General features: G+C 47.5%; 1 protein-coding gene across 1 annotated transcript in view; it reads right to left on the minus strand.

Annotated features, from left to right (window-relative positions):
• Positions 1-10,003, minus strand: part of LOC108785611 (serine palmitoyltransferase 3-like) — a 113,505-nt gene extending 103,502 nt beyond the window's left edge. The window contains exon 1 of the mRNA XM_018554723.1: positions 9,908-10,003. Within this exon, the coding sequence (XP_018410225.1) occupies positions 9,908-10,003 (96 nt within the window). The remainder of the gene's footprint in view (positions 1-9,907) is intronic.
• Between the last annotated feature and the right edge of the window lie 3,788 nt (positions 10,004-13,791).

Here is a 13,791-nt window from a genome sequence, read left to right on the forward strand (position 1 = left end):
TGCCACACTCAACATCTGACCCAGGCTCTCCTACTGAACCCCGCTCATCCCCAACCCTTCCACACCCCCATCTGCCCACACACTACTCCAAGTGCCAATCACCCTGAGCAACCATCCACATTTCGCCGTTGATAACGCGCCAGTACCTACTCCCTGGTAAGTCTGATACCCTCATTTGTTTCTGCCAAGTCACTTTCTGGTAGTGGCGCTTCTGTACTTTTTGTTTTTTATTTCACAAACGTCGGGCACCCCGGTCCGCATAACAAAGGAGCCGCACACCAAGTACTCTAACCCACACCCCTACACCCTCACTTCAGTGCTAGCGCTGCATCAGGGGACATTTCTCACAATTTTTCAATGTGAACGGGGCCTTAGGCCCCATTCACACTGAGCGATTTATCGAGCGATTTTTGCAGCGATATCGCTCATATTTCCACGCGATATCGCTCTATGTAGCTTCTCCAATCCATTTCAATGGAGCTGTTCACATCTCGTCGCTCAATATAGCTTGTAGCTTGTCGCTGGTAGCTTGTCGCTCCTACATGACCCTTTTTTCGAGCGATATTCCTCCTGATTGCATACAGCCCAATAGGAAAAAGTCGCGACAAGTCACTCAATATCGCTCGTCGCGCAATATTGCTTAAAATCGCGCGATTTTCATGTCGCTCAATGTGAATGGGGCCTAATATTGTTATGTGCATGCTCTGCCAAAGCTGACTTATAAAAGTTATAAAGCTAACAATACCTTCTTCTGTTCTCTGATAACATACAGTTTGGGAATACTGGTAAGAGAAAACACAGCTGTATGTGTGTGTCCACTATGGATTGACTACCCTCCCAATTCCAGTCAGGTCACTGGTGTACTGGAACTCCCTGTTCTGTTTGTTCAGCAGAGGTGTGGCCATTCCACTGGAGATAACATACTTTTAGGATTCAAATTCCTTATTCTTATGCACAGCGGAAAACAGAAACTACAGCTAGACATTCGTAAGCATTACTACAAACATTGAAATGGACCCCTCTCAGCTACATAATTAATGGCGCCCACAAAGGAAGGGGGGGGATCCTGTCTGAATGCTAATGTCACTCATTGGAAAAACACAAATAAATGTCCCAGGTGAGTGTTTATGTTGGAGGATCCAGCGGCCGGCAGAGATGCCCGGGGCTGGTCAGATCAGTCTGGTCCTGTTCTGTCTATGGTCACACATACAAAACACAAAACTGCAATGCAAACAATTCCAGTGACAACCTCACAGCACAGAAAATAAACAATTTATACTGTTCTCATATGACACAGCTGAGGCATTGTTTCCACAGAGCGCTCATGTCTAGGGCAGCAGGGTGAAGGTAGATACAGACTTAAAAGAGAACTATAGAGTGAGTATTTTTCCCCATAGTACTCTTTAGGGTCACGGGAGGACATATACTAACCTCCTCCTGTGGCCCAAAGCTCAGTTTATAGCGAGCTATTGCCCGCGATATACTGAGAGTGCCGCAGCGTGGACAGATCCCGACAATACTGTCTGGATCCACCCAGCTGTGTGAGTGACAACTGGCTCTGCCTATCTAGAGGCAGAGTCAGCTTGCCCGCCCCCTCTCCCGTCTGTTCCCCCACTCAGCGCTGGAGGATCGGAACAGGGGGCCTCTCTGCAGGTAGATGATTGGAAAGTGAGTGAGCGAGCGACGGTATGTGTTCGCTCACTTCCTGATCAATGGAGCCGACCTGTGACAGCTTCTTTGTCACAGGTCGGCTCTAACTATGAGGATGAGTGGAAATCATTCACCTCATAGATCTCCTTTAAAAAGGTAATTTCAACTTTTCACAAAAAGTGAAAAAATTAACTTTACAGCCACCTCAATCCCTCCCCGGTCCCCACTGCACATCCCCCAGACAATGGAATAATCAAATGGCAAGTCACATGACCAATGAGACATTTTATTTAGAACCAGGCACCAGGTCTCAGGAGTAAGAAGGGCTTTGTACTGGTCAGCGAGGTCATGTGACCCATGCTGACCAATAAGCACTTGCCATTTGTGAGCATTTTGATTATTGCACACTGCAGAGCTGTCAATCACAGTGTATGGATCACTATGCCAGCTGGTGGGGGCATCACCTCCTCATAGCTGTAAGTCCATTTTCTCACGTTTTGTGAAAAGGTGAACTTACCCTTTAAGGCGATTTCAGACAAGTAACATCTAGTGAAATTATTGTTTGGCTATGGGTTCATTCACACCAGTCCAGATCCCCAAGCTGAGCAACCTAAGAAATCATCGGCCTGGAGGTATTATGTATGTCTAGTCAAAACTTTTTTTCTTAGTAGGGAAGAATTAGAATCCCTGTGAGGTTTGTACGGCTATCCAGGGATCCATTAGAGAGATTTACCCTTACTTCCTGTCCTGCTGACAATGTTTTACCAGACAGAAAGTGAGGTGAACTCTCCAAAAACAGCGCAGGCAGAAAAAAGTGACTTTCTTTGAGGAAACGTTATACTCCTGTCAGATTTTATTTCTGCCTCTGTTCCTGTTGCAGATTTTCCCTAACATCCTGTCTGGTTGTCAACAAGGCAACAAGTAATGGTAAATTAATTTCCCTCACTTCCTGTCTGGTTGTCAACAAGGCAACAAGTAATGGTAAATCCATTTCTCTCACTTCCTGCCTAACAAGTAATGGTAAATCCATTTCCCTCACTTCCTGTCTGGTTGTCAACAAGACTACAAGTGTAAAACCAACCTACATTTTAAAGTAAACATAGATATGTGACGACAGTCACCCATTCTGGCTGTTGTTTCATCAGATTAAGCCGCAATATCAAATGGGTCCTGTAACTGACAGATCCCCGTGGGACTCATCGATTGATCAGGTAAGAAAGCCAGTTCTGTTTTTGCCCCCCATTGTGATAATCACCCTCTGCCAGGGCTGCTCATCCCTAACCCACTGCCCCCCGACATTAACACACACATTCAGCTGTCATGTCCTGTGCTACCGCTGCCCGAGGCGACCATTTTAGCCCTGGAAGGAGGTGGATAGGGTGGCGAAAGTGGCTGCCTCGGGCAGCATTTGGCAGAGTCCTGAGTAATGCCCCAATATATTATGCAGAACTGTACATGAATCACATAAGGTTTATTAGAACAATAATTCTAGCTCTACAGAAATGTTATATGAAGGGAGGCTGGGCCTCCGTCAATCGGACTTGTTTTTTCAGCTCATTCCACAGATGCCCGATCGGATTGAGGTCTGTAGAATTTGAAGGCCACATCAACACCTCAAACCATTTTTGAGCTACAGTAGCTCTTCTATTGGATTGGACTACACGGGCCATACTTTGCTCCCCATATGCATCAATGAGCCTTGGCCGCCCATGACCCTGTCGCTGGTTCACCAATGTTCCTTCCTTGGACCACTTTTGGTGAGTCCTGACCACTGCATACTGAGAACATCCCACAAGAGATGCCGTTTTGGAGTTGCTCTGATCCCTGTCATGAAGTCCCCAAGTTAAAAAAAAATCCGAGTTACGGACGACTAGTACTTACAAACGAAGGTCCCAGGCTGTTCCACTAGTTGTAATGCTACCGTGCTAGGGCGTCAATGTTCGCAGTACACTACAAGAAATTATTAGACATTAGACATGCAGAGGAGTGGGTCTGGTTCGTAGTACTGTACCTCCTGTACATTACAGGAAGTTGTTAGGCGTGCAGAGGAGGAGTGGGTCTGGTTCGTAGTACTGTACCTCCTGTACATGACAGGAAGTTGTTAGACGTGCAGACGAGGAGTGGGTCTGGTTCGTAGTACTGTACATCATGTACATTACAGGAAGCTGTTAGACGTGCAGATGAGGAGTGCCCGCCTCTTCTTCCGGGTCTGGTACTGGATAGTACAAGAAACTGTACAAACATTTGTACAAGTTGCATTTAAAGTAGAACTCCATGCAAATGTTATGTTTGTAGTTTTGCTTGGTATGGTGTGGGGTTAGAGCCACTGTGAGGACAAACGTTACAGGGGGTTAACCCTTTCCTATGCTATCCAAAACTAAAAACATACAGTTTTGGGGCTGGAGTTACATTTTAAAAATGTACCTGTTCCAACTTACATACAAATTCAATTTAAGAACAAATTCAACTTACAGACCCTATCTTGTATGTAACCCGGGGACTCCCGGTGTGTGTGTGTGTATATATATATATAGTATATTTCTAGTTGGAATGTAATCGCCATGTGCCAGGACTAATGCAGACAACAGAACTCAGATGATGTGCTTTGTCAGGATTGTGTATATGCACACAGGTGGCAGCAAGCAGAGTACACGGAAGACGCTGTGTGTCATATTGTATAACATACAACACACATCTTATACAATTGCGGACATCTCTGCTGCTTTGTTTGTTTGTTGTGTTGTGGGAAAACACAAGGAACAGAATATCACGGTACAAACGTCACACTGAAAGCAGTTTGGAGGAAGTTGTATGCTGGCAATCTCAGTCTGATTACAATAGGAATAGTCAGTAGCCGATGGGCAGTTATAAAGTAACCATGACAACAGTACACAATGGGGAGCAGTCTGAAACAAGCAATGGAGACAAAGAATTGGGAATAGAAACTAGAAAGACAACAGTTCTCAGTGACTTCAGTCGTAGAGGATTCTAGGTGAGCCCGGCAGGAACAGATTCTCGTCTGCTTAAGGGCTTGTTCACACCAAATGCAGACCAGAACTGCATGAGTTTCTGCACACGCAGTGCAGTGGGTTGTGCCGCGTTTTTGATGCGTTCCGGGCCGTTTTTGGTTAAAAAAAATACAAAATAAAATAAAAATGTTAGTTACAATGGGCTTTCAGTGCTTTCCAGGGCGTTTGCATGCGTTTTGATGCGTTTGCATGCATTCCAAAGCAGGTAAAATAGGGCTTGCTGCAGTTTTTTTACATGCTCTGGAACTGAACGCTGCGGTGTGAACTAGAGCCCAAAATCCCATTGGAATACATTGGACGCAGTTTTGATCCGGTCTGTAACTGCTCTGCTCCTGGAACGCGCTTGGTGTGAACAAGGTCTTACTGAGACAGAAATCCAAACCTTATAGAAACGCACACTGAACGTGCAACGGAAGCCAAAACGTATAAATAAAGTGGAGAGGGATTAGAACATCTGTCAGGTTTTTATTGCTGTCTGTGTCCCTATTAGGCCCCATTCACACTGCACGATTCGCAAATCGTGCGTCTGTCGCGCGATTTGCATTTTGCACGATATCGCGCAAATGCTGGCATTGAGCAAGCTGGAATCGCGGCAAAATCCGCTCCAAAAAGGGTCCTGCTGTAGCGATGCACGACCCGCGACAGTAGGACCCTTTGCCCCATTGCCAAGCATTGGAGAACGATATCGCGCGGTAAATAGCCGCGATATCGTGGGAATTACCGCGCGATAAATCGCTCAATGTGAACGGGGCCTTAAGATCACCATACACGTTACAAAATGACTGTACAATCAGCTTTAGGTTTAATCAAAGCCATATAATATGAGGAGCGGCCTAGTCTATCCAATCAGCTTGTATCACTCAGCCAGGCCCCTGCACTACATAGTTGATGGTACATCTGAAGCTGGCCATACACTTTACAACCCTCGTCAGACTTTCGTCTTGCGATAGTTGTAAAGTAATAAAAAAAACGTACGACCTGCCCATCTCGGACAGGCGGATCAATCTTGCGATCATCGAAAGCCCGCCCTGCTGAGGGGCGGGCTTCCGATGACCGCAATGCTGAAGGGGCAGCGTGCGCACACCGGCCCGTTCGGCATTTGTCTCCCGAGCATGCCACAAACCAGCCGAAAATCGTAAGATTTTCGGCTTGTTTTCGAACATGCTCCTTAGACAAAAGACGTGCGACCGTACAGTAGAATCGGTCGCACGGCTTCATTCACCCCGCTCGATTATCGTACGTTTGCGGGATTTCCCGTGATTCTCGTACAAGAATCGTGCAGTGTATGGGCACCTTTAGATTTGCCAACAGGTATGTAATGCCTGGGGCTGCCTGACTGGATACAAGTGATTGGGTTGGGTGTCACCTGGTCTCAGGACGCCCCTGGTTAGGCTGGGCCTCATATTACATCGTTATTGGAAGTCTAGACTTGATTGCACAGAGATTGTAGGGCCGGGTTGTAACATGCATGGTGGCCCTTACGGGAGATTCTCCCTTTCCATCTGTCCTGGTGACTGTTATCACTGAAAGTGAAGCAGGAACAGACCAGAAATCATCCAGTGGGGACACCAGGGGTTTCCCTCTCACTAAGGCCCCATCCAGACAGACGGTCCAATCAGCTCCGCCCATCCGTTTTTCAGATGGACCCAATCAGATGGCCAATGTAAAGGTGCCCATATACCTGCCGATTATGGTACGATAACCCGCGAGTGATCCCGCGATCGTACGATAATCGGCAGGTGTATGGGCAGCGTGCGACCCCCTTCTACTGTAAGGTCGCGCGACTTTCCTCTTCCGAGCACGCTGGAAAACCTGCCGAAAATCCAAGTTGGTGGCGTGGTCGGAAGACGAATGCCGCACAGGCAAGCGCACACTGCCCGCTCAGCACTGCAATCATCGGAAGCCCGCCCCTCAGCGATGATCCTAAGTACGATCTGCCTGTACAAGATGGGCAGATCGTACGAAATTTGAATCGCCTTACAACCATCGCACAACGAAAGTCGTGCAATGGTTGTAAGGTGTATGGGCGGCTTTAGTCTCTGGGCAGCCGGATCGACACAGACATGTGTCCATTTACACCCGCTTACCCTCTCCTCTGGCCAGGTCCGGACAACAAATGGAACAGTGTTCTGTGTCGCTGGACCTGATCCTACCGGGTCGGGGGTAATCTGATGTAAACGGTCCATTCACATCCGACTCCCCATAGGCCATCATGGGGTGCGGTCATTGCAGTTCTTTCCTCCATCACGTCTAAGGCCCCGTTCCCACTGCGCGATATGCAAATTGCGCGTTTGTCGCGCGATTTGCATATTGCGCGATATCGCGGGAATTACCGCGCGATAAATCGCTCAATGTGAACAGGGCTTAATACGAGTCTATCTGACCTGACGATGCCAAGGGACATTCCACGAGTCATCACATTCTATACACGGTGTATAGGACATGAGGAGGCTGCAGCGGTCTGAGGTCCCCGAGTCATCACATTCTATACACGGTGTATAGGACATGAGGAGGCTGCAGCGGTCTGAGGTCCCCGAGTCATCACATTCTATACACGGTGTATAGGACATGAGGAGGCTGCAGCGGAGGAGGAGACAGGCAGGGAGCGTTGTCACAGCCAGCCAGCTTGGAGGATCGAGTGAGTCTAACTTTGCCATTTTCCTCCTTAGACCAAAACAAGCAGTTAACCCTTACAGGGTGGGGTATACCCACTGCAGGGGGTAATAACAATTGTGCCCGGAGTTCTTCTTTAATGACTGGGTGACAGCGGCAGCCCACATGTAATCATACATGGTACCTGTGCTTTGGGATAGAGGCTTGTAGCTGGACAGCTGCCATGTCTATGTGTAGGGACTGTGTAGGGACTGTGTAGGGGTACACGTGCCCAGTGCAGTGTGATAAGAATGAAGTCACAGTGAACAGACGTGTGTACAGTACAAGAGAGCGGCAACTCCTCTTCCCTTCAGCCCATTGCGTGTATGTGACTTGTATGTGATCAGGATACACACAATGACACGCCTGATACTGATGTATAGTCACCGACCACTGGAATGTGGATGTGTGAGAAGTGTGCAGGAAACGTCTTCCGGACCAGGCCACCCAATCACATTCTCCATTTCCTTTTCACACCAGCACTGCAGGAATGACAGTTAGAAGCTGATTGGTCGCTGTGGGCAACCAGAAAACAAATTCCTGTATTACACTTTCCGCACATCAACCATTCAACTGAAAATACCTTCCGTGACTTCCTCGTTACCCCATGATTACTAAGAACAGCACGGCTTCCCCCTGACATGGTCACAGCCTAGGGGGCACACACATCCGTGACCCTGTCACCCATAGCAACCAGATATTACCCCATGATTACTAAGAACAGCACGGCTTCCCCCTGACATGGTCACAGCCTAGGGGGCACACACATCCGTGACCCTGTCACCCATAGCAACCAGATATTACCCCATGATTACTAAGAACAGCACGGCTTCACCCTGACATGGTCACAGCCTAGGGGGCACACACATCCGTGACCCTGTCACCCATAGCAACCAGATATTACCCCATGATTCTGTCACCCTTAGCAACCAGATAGTACCCCATGAAGCTGTAAGCCATAGCAACCAGATGTCACCCCATGAAGCTGTAAGCCATAGCAACCAGATATTACCCTTCACCAGTGTGGTAGTAAAACAGTGTTGCGTTCCGTTACTGTACATTATTCTACAAGTTCATAACTAACTCCACAGACCTATGTAGCACAAATGTAAGTGATGCTGTAACCCACAGCAACCGGATATTACCCTTCATTAGCTGGCATTCAAAGAGTTTTCTGTTACTGTGTTACTGTACTACTGTATTACTGTACTGGCTTATGTATTCAGGTAGCACAAACATTAGTGATTGTGTCACCCATAGCAACCAGATATTACCCTAGGATTCTGTCACCCATAGCAACCAGATATTACCCCAGGATTCTGTCACCCATAGCAACCAGATATTACCCCAGAATTCTGTCACCCATAGCAACCAGATATTACCTTAGGATTCTGTCACCCATAGCAACCAGATATTACTCCATGATTCTATCACCCATAGCAAACAGATATCACCCCATGATTCTGTCACCCATAGCAACCAGATATTACCCCATGATTCTGTCACCCATAGCAACAAGATATTACCCCACGATTCTGTCACCCATAGCAACCGGATATTACTCCACTATTCTGTCACCCATAGCAAGAAGATATTACCCCATGATTCTGTCACCCATAGCAACCAGATATTACCCCATGATTCTGTCACCCATAGCAACAAGATATTACCCCACGATTCTGTCACCCATAGCAAACAGATATTACTCCACGATTCTGTCACCCATAGCAACAAGATATTACCCCACTATTCTGTCACCCATAGCAACCGGATATTACTCCACTATTCTGTCACCCATAGCAAACAGATATTACTCCACGATTCTGTCACCCATAGCAACAAGATATTACCCCATGATTCTGTCACCCATAGCAACAAGATATTACCCCATGATTCTGTCACCCATAGCAACAAGATATTACCCCATGATTCTGTCACCCATAGCAACAAGATATTACCCCATGATTCTGTCACCCATAGCAACAAGATATTACCCCACTATTCTGTCACCCATAGCAAACAGATATTACTCCACGATTCTGTCACCCATAGCAACAAGATATTACCCCATGATTCTGTCACCCATAGCAACCAGATATTACCCCATGATTCTGTCACCCATAGCAACAAGATATTACCCCATGATTCTGTCACCCATAGCAACCGGATATTACTCCATGATTCTGTCACCCATAGCAAACAGATATTACCCCAGGATTCTGTCACCCACAGCAACAAGATATTACCCCAGGATTCTGTCACCCACAGCAACAAGATATTACCCCAGGATTCTGTCACCCACAGCAACAAGATATTACCCCAGGATTCTGTCACCCACAGCAACAAGATATTACCCCAGGATTCTGTCACCCACAGCAACAAGATATTACCCCAGGTTTCTGTAAGATATTACCCTTCTTCAGCTGGGCAATGAAAGAGTTGCTTCCTGTATGTGTTCTATGGAGCCAATGGTGACAGCGATGGACTAAGCCCCCCCAGGACCCAGCAGACAGACTGTCGTTGTAACTTTTGTGATTAATGTCCCCCTATGTGGAGGGGATCGGGCGGCCTCTCACCTGCAGAGTCTTGGAGTAGCCGTTCCTCTTGGAAAGTCCATTGACATGTGTTCGGGGCGGCTTGTGTATTCCATTGCAGTGTGCAGGCTCAGCCATCGCGGAGAAGGTGTCGGCAGCAGCAGCCGTCGCGCACTCATGAAGCAGATACATGGAGCGGGGCAGCCACAGGTAGCCAACTAGTCTGTCAGGCTTATCCAGTGGAAGGGTGTGGCGACACAGGGAGGAGGAAGAGGACTAGCCCTTCCTTATCCCACATCTCGCTCCCCCTGTGAGAGTAACTGTCACCTCTGCACACCTAAAGCCCGGACGTCTGTGTACAGATCACTTTGTATAACAGCAGCGAGTGCCGCCTGTATGTCAGGGCTGCCGGGCAACAGAAGGACTGGGGAGACGCAAGTTCATGATCACAACCATCGCTGATGAACTCTCTGTGCCTCTCGCTAGATCCAATATTGTAGGTCCGATGTACAGACAGACCAATGTACTCCGACCCCCATAGACTGAACGCCGAGGTCTAACATTTTTATTTTTATTATTATTTCTTATCTTTCACTTTTTATTTTTATTTATTTTAATATTTTTTTACTTTTTATCAATTTTTATTTTATTCTTTTCATTTAAAGGCTTATTTCACCTGTTGTAAAATTACAACAATGCATATTTAATAATATAAAAAAAAAAAGCACTGCAACTGTGATCACAAGATCAGGGCTGCAGAGCTCAGGCTTCAGCACGTTCTCATACAGGCAGAGCTCCATACTGATGGATGTATGGAGTATTAGTTAGGAAAGAAGGGGAAGGATGGCTGGATGGGATTAAAGTGACATTAGAGGAAACATTTTTCCACCTCCCCCCAATGTTAACCAGTTGACATCCGCGGTGTTAAACCCCCTTCCCATCCAGGCCATTTTTCAGTATTCAGCGCTGCGGTACTTTAAACGCTCGCTAGCAGTAGATATATGCACAAAAACCGGAGGGTTTAATAACCCTTAAAGGTAAGTCCTGACACTAACATTGGGTGGGGAAAAAAATAGCCTTTAATGTCACTTTAAAGCAGGGGTCTCAAAGTACCGGCCCGCAGGCCAACTCCGGCCCGCGAGCCAATGTGACAGGAGAGGGCGCTATAGAGGAGGCATCGGCTTATGCGGCTCTGCTCCCTCCAGTGCCGCCTCACTTCCTCTAGTGCTGGCTTCATTGTCACCGTTGATTCTCTCCTGCCTCTCCCGTGGCTCTTCAAGTTCCCCCCTTATGCCACCACCAAGAAGAACTATGGGGTAAGTGGTTTTCCCCATAGTTCTCCTTAGGGTCACGGGAGGACACAAACTAGCGTCCTCCTATGACCCAAAGCTTAGTATATAAGCTACAGCTCGCAGTATACTGAGACCGCCGCAGCCGGGACGGATCCTGACATTACTGTCGAGATCTTCCCAGCTGTGTGAGTGACAGCTAGATAGGCAGAGCCATCTGCAGGAATCCCAAAGCAGGGCTAAATGTAGAAAACAACTACCCGCCCCGTGCCCCGAACTGCGTTCCACACCCCCTGCCGCCCCAAGGCTGTGTCTCGGTGGCCTTGTGGGAGATCCGGCCCTGGGTGCATTTAGTTTAGCTGAGTTTAGAGAACGTAGAGTTCTGTGCGTCCAGGATCTGATTAAAATCTCCAACCACAGCTTAATGCTTGTAAACGCACGTGAATTGCATGTAAACCGGCTGGAAGCTCTAAACACAGGAGAAAGTGATCTGGGAAGCAAAAAGTTGGTTAGACTTCCCAGATAATTTCTGCAAAAAGATGATCTAAGCACAGGAGTGCCAATGTGAATGTGGCATGACAGTTATATCAAAGTCAAAATGTTTGTAAGCTATTTCATATTGCTGCTTAAATTACTTACAATGGATGCTGCTCCTTGATTTTTTAAAGTTTTTTTGTTTCCTGCAGAACCAGCTGCACCCCTGAGCACTGGCCCTGATATCCTGTATTAGGGTGGCTCCTTTCCCTTGCAGGGTCCTATGGCGCCACCCTTGTGTGTGCTAGTAAGCTGTGTGTGTCTCTACAAAACACACAGCAAGGCAAGCCTCTCCCCCTTTCCCTGCTCCCCACTCCTCCCGACTTCAAGCTAGTAGATGGGCAGCTTCTGTGCTCTCTCTTGTCCTTGAGGGAAGTTTAGGGATGCTGAGAGAGTTGGAACTGTTTGGAAACATGATGATTGTAAGGGCTTAGGTAAACATTTATAGAAATACTTTGCTGGGCCATGTATATTTGTTTAAACTGGATTTATGACTGACTCACAGAAGCGAGCTTAACAACACACACAGGAACCATGGGGAACAAAAGTAGCCTTCCTCCAGAAGGAAGGACAGGGCCAGCATGAATTCTAGACATGTGCGATTCATTTTGTTCCCAATTAAAAATGTGCACGAATATCAGCAAATTCCGACATTTGGATGCATCCGAATTCCTGAATGAAAGAAATAATGAATCCGAGCGTATCCAAATTGTCTGATAACGAAATTTTCGAATGCATCCGATTTTTCCCCGAATGTCATACAGAATGAACTTGTATTGTTAAACGTTAAAATAGATTTAAAAAAAAAAGTGTAGAACCCCCTCCCCAATTCTTACCAGACCCTTTAGGTCTGGTAGGAATTTTAGGGGGTGCCCCAATGCCAAAAACACACAAAAAAATCTCTTACCAGACCCTTGATCTGAGCAGCAGCCTGGCAGAGCAGGAAAGGGGTGGGGGGGGGGATGAGCGTGTGCCCTCCCCTCTCCTGCACTGCCACATGCCCTCGACATGGCAAAGCACCTAATCCTCATGTCGTTGATGACAAGGGCCTCTTTCCCACAACCCTGGTGCCGTGCAGGGTCTGGGGGCTCATAAGAATCTGGGTGCCTCCTTTCATAAAGGGGACACCCAGATGCGGCTCCCCGTGAATGAGTAAGGGGTAGTTGTTATCCCTACTCATTCACCAGATAAACAGTAAGCCCTCGTTCACACCTGAACGTTTTGTAGCGCGTTCTACGCTCGACGAACGCTCTACAAAACGCTCAAAAATATAAATCCCATTGTAGTCAACGGTCTCGTTCCCACCTTGGCGTATTTCCGCCCGTCAACTACAAAACGGCCCACGCCTGAAAAGGTACAGGTACTACTTTGGGCCGTTTTGTTGCGCGTTTCCATTGGGATACAGCCAAGTAGCCTTCGTAAACGCACGATGGTCGCGCGACTTTTTTACCGCGAATCGCGGTAAAAAAACGCGCGACAGGCGCGCATATGCAATACGCCTAGGTGTGAACAAGACCTTAAATTGTAAATACACACACCACACCATAACAAAATCCTTTATTTGAAAAATAAAGTGTCCATCAATGTGACTTGTCAATCACGTCATCCAGCGATGTAGATCCATGTCAATCACCATGGACGACGGCATCTAACTCGTTGAAAGAAAAAATTCCTGCAGCTCACCGACATATCCTATCCCGACAAACACCGCCGCAAAATGATAGCTCTGACCCATGTCAACAAATGGGCAGAGCGAGACAGGACTTCACGAGACTTGTTCCGCCCCTTTGTTGACATTCGGAGCAGAGCTCTAATTCTGCGATGAGAGTTGTTGGGGATCTCTTGTGTCGGAGGGCATCGGGTATTTTCTCTTTCGGCGAGTTGGCTGTCATCCATCCTGATAAAAGGGGCGCACCCAGATTCAGATAAGCCCCCCTGCCCCCAAGACCCCCACAACCACTGAGCCAGGGTTGTGGGGAAGAGGCCCTTGTCCTCATTGACATGGGGACAAAGTGCTTTTCCAGGGGGTCCCCCCTCCTCACTAAGCACCCTCTCCATGTTGAGGGCATGTGTCCTGGTATGGTGCAGAAGGGGGGGGGGGGG

This window comes from Nanorana parkeri, unplaced genomic scaffold (genome assembly GCF_000935625.1).
Source record: "Nanorana parkeri isolate BGI_ZX_2015 unplaced genomic scaffold, ASM93562v1 scaffold170, whole genome shotgun sequence".
Taxonomy (NCBI): domain Eukaryota; kingdom Metazoa; phylum Chordata; class Amphibia; order Anura; family Dicroglossidae; genus Nanorana; species Nanorana parkeri.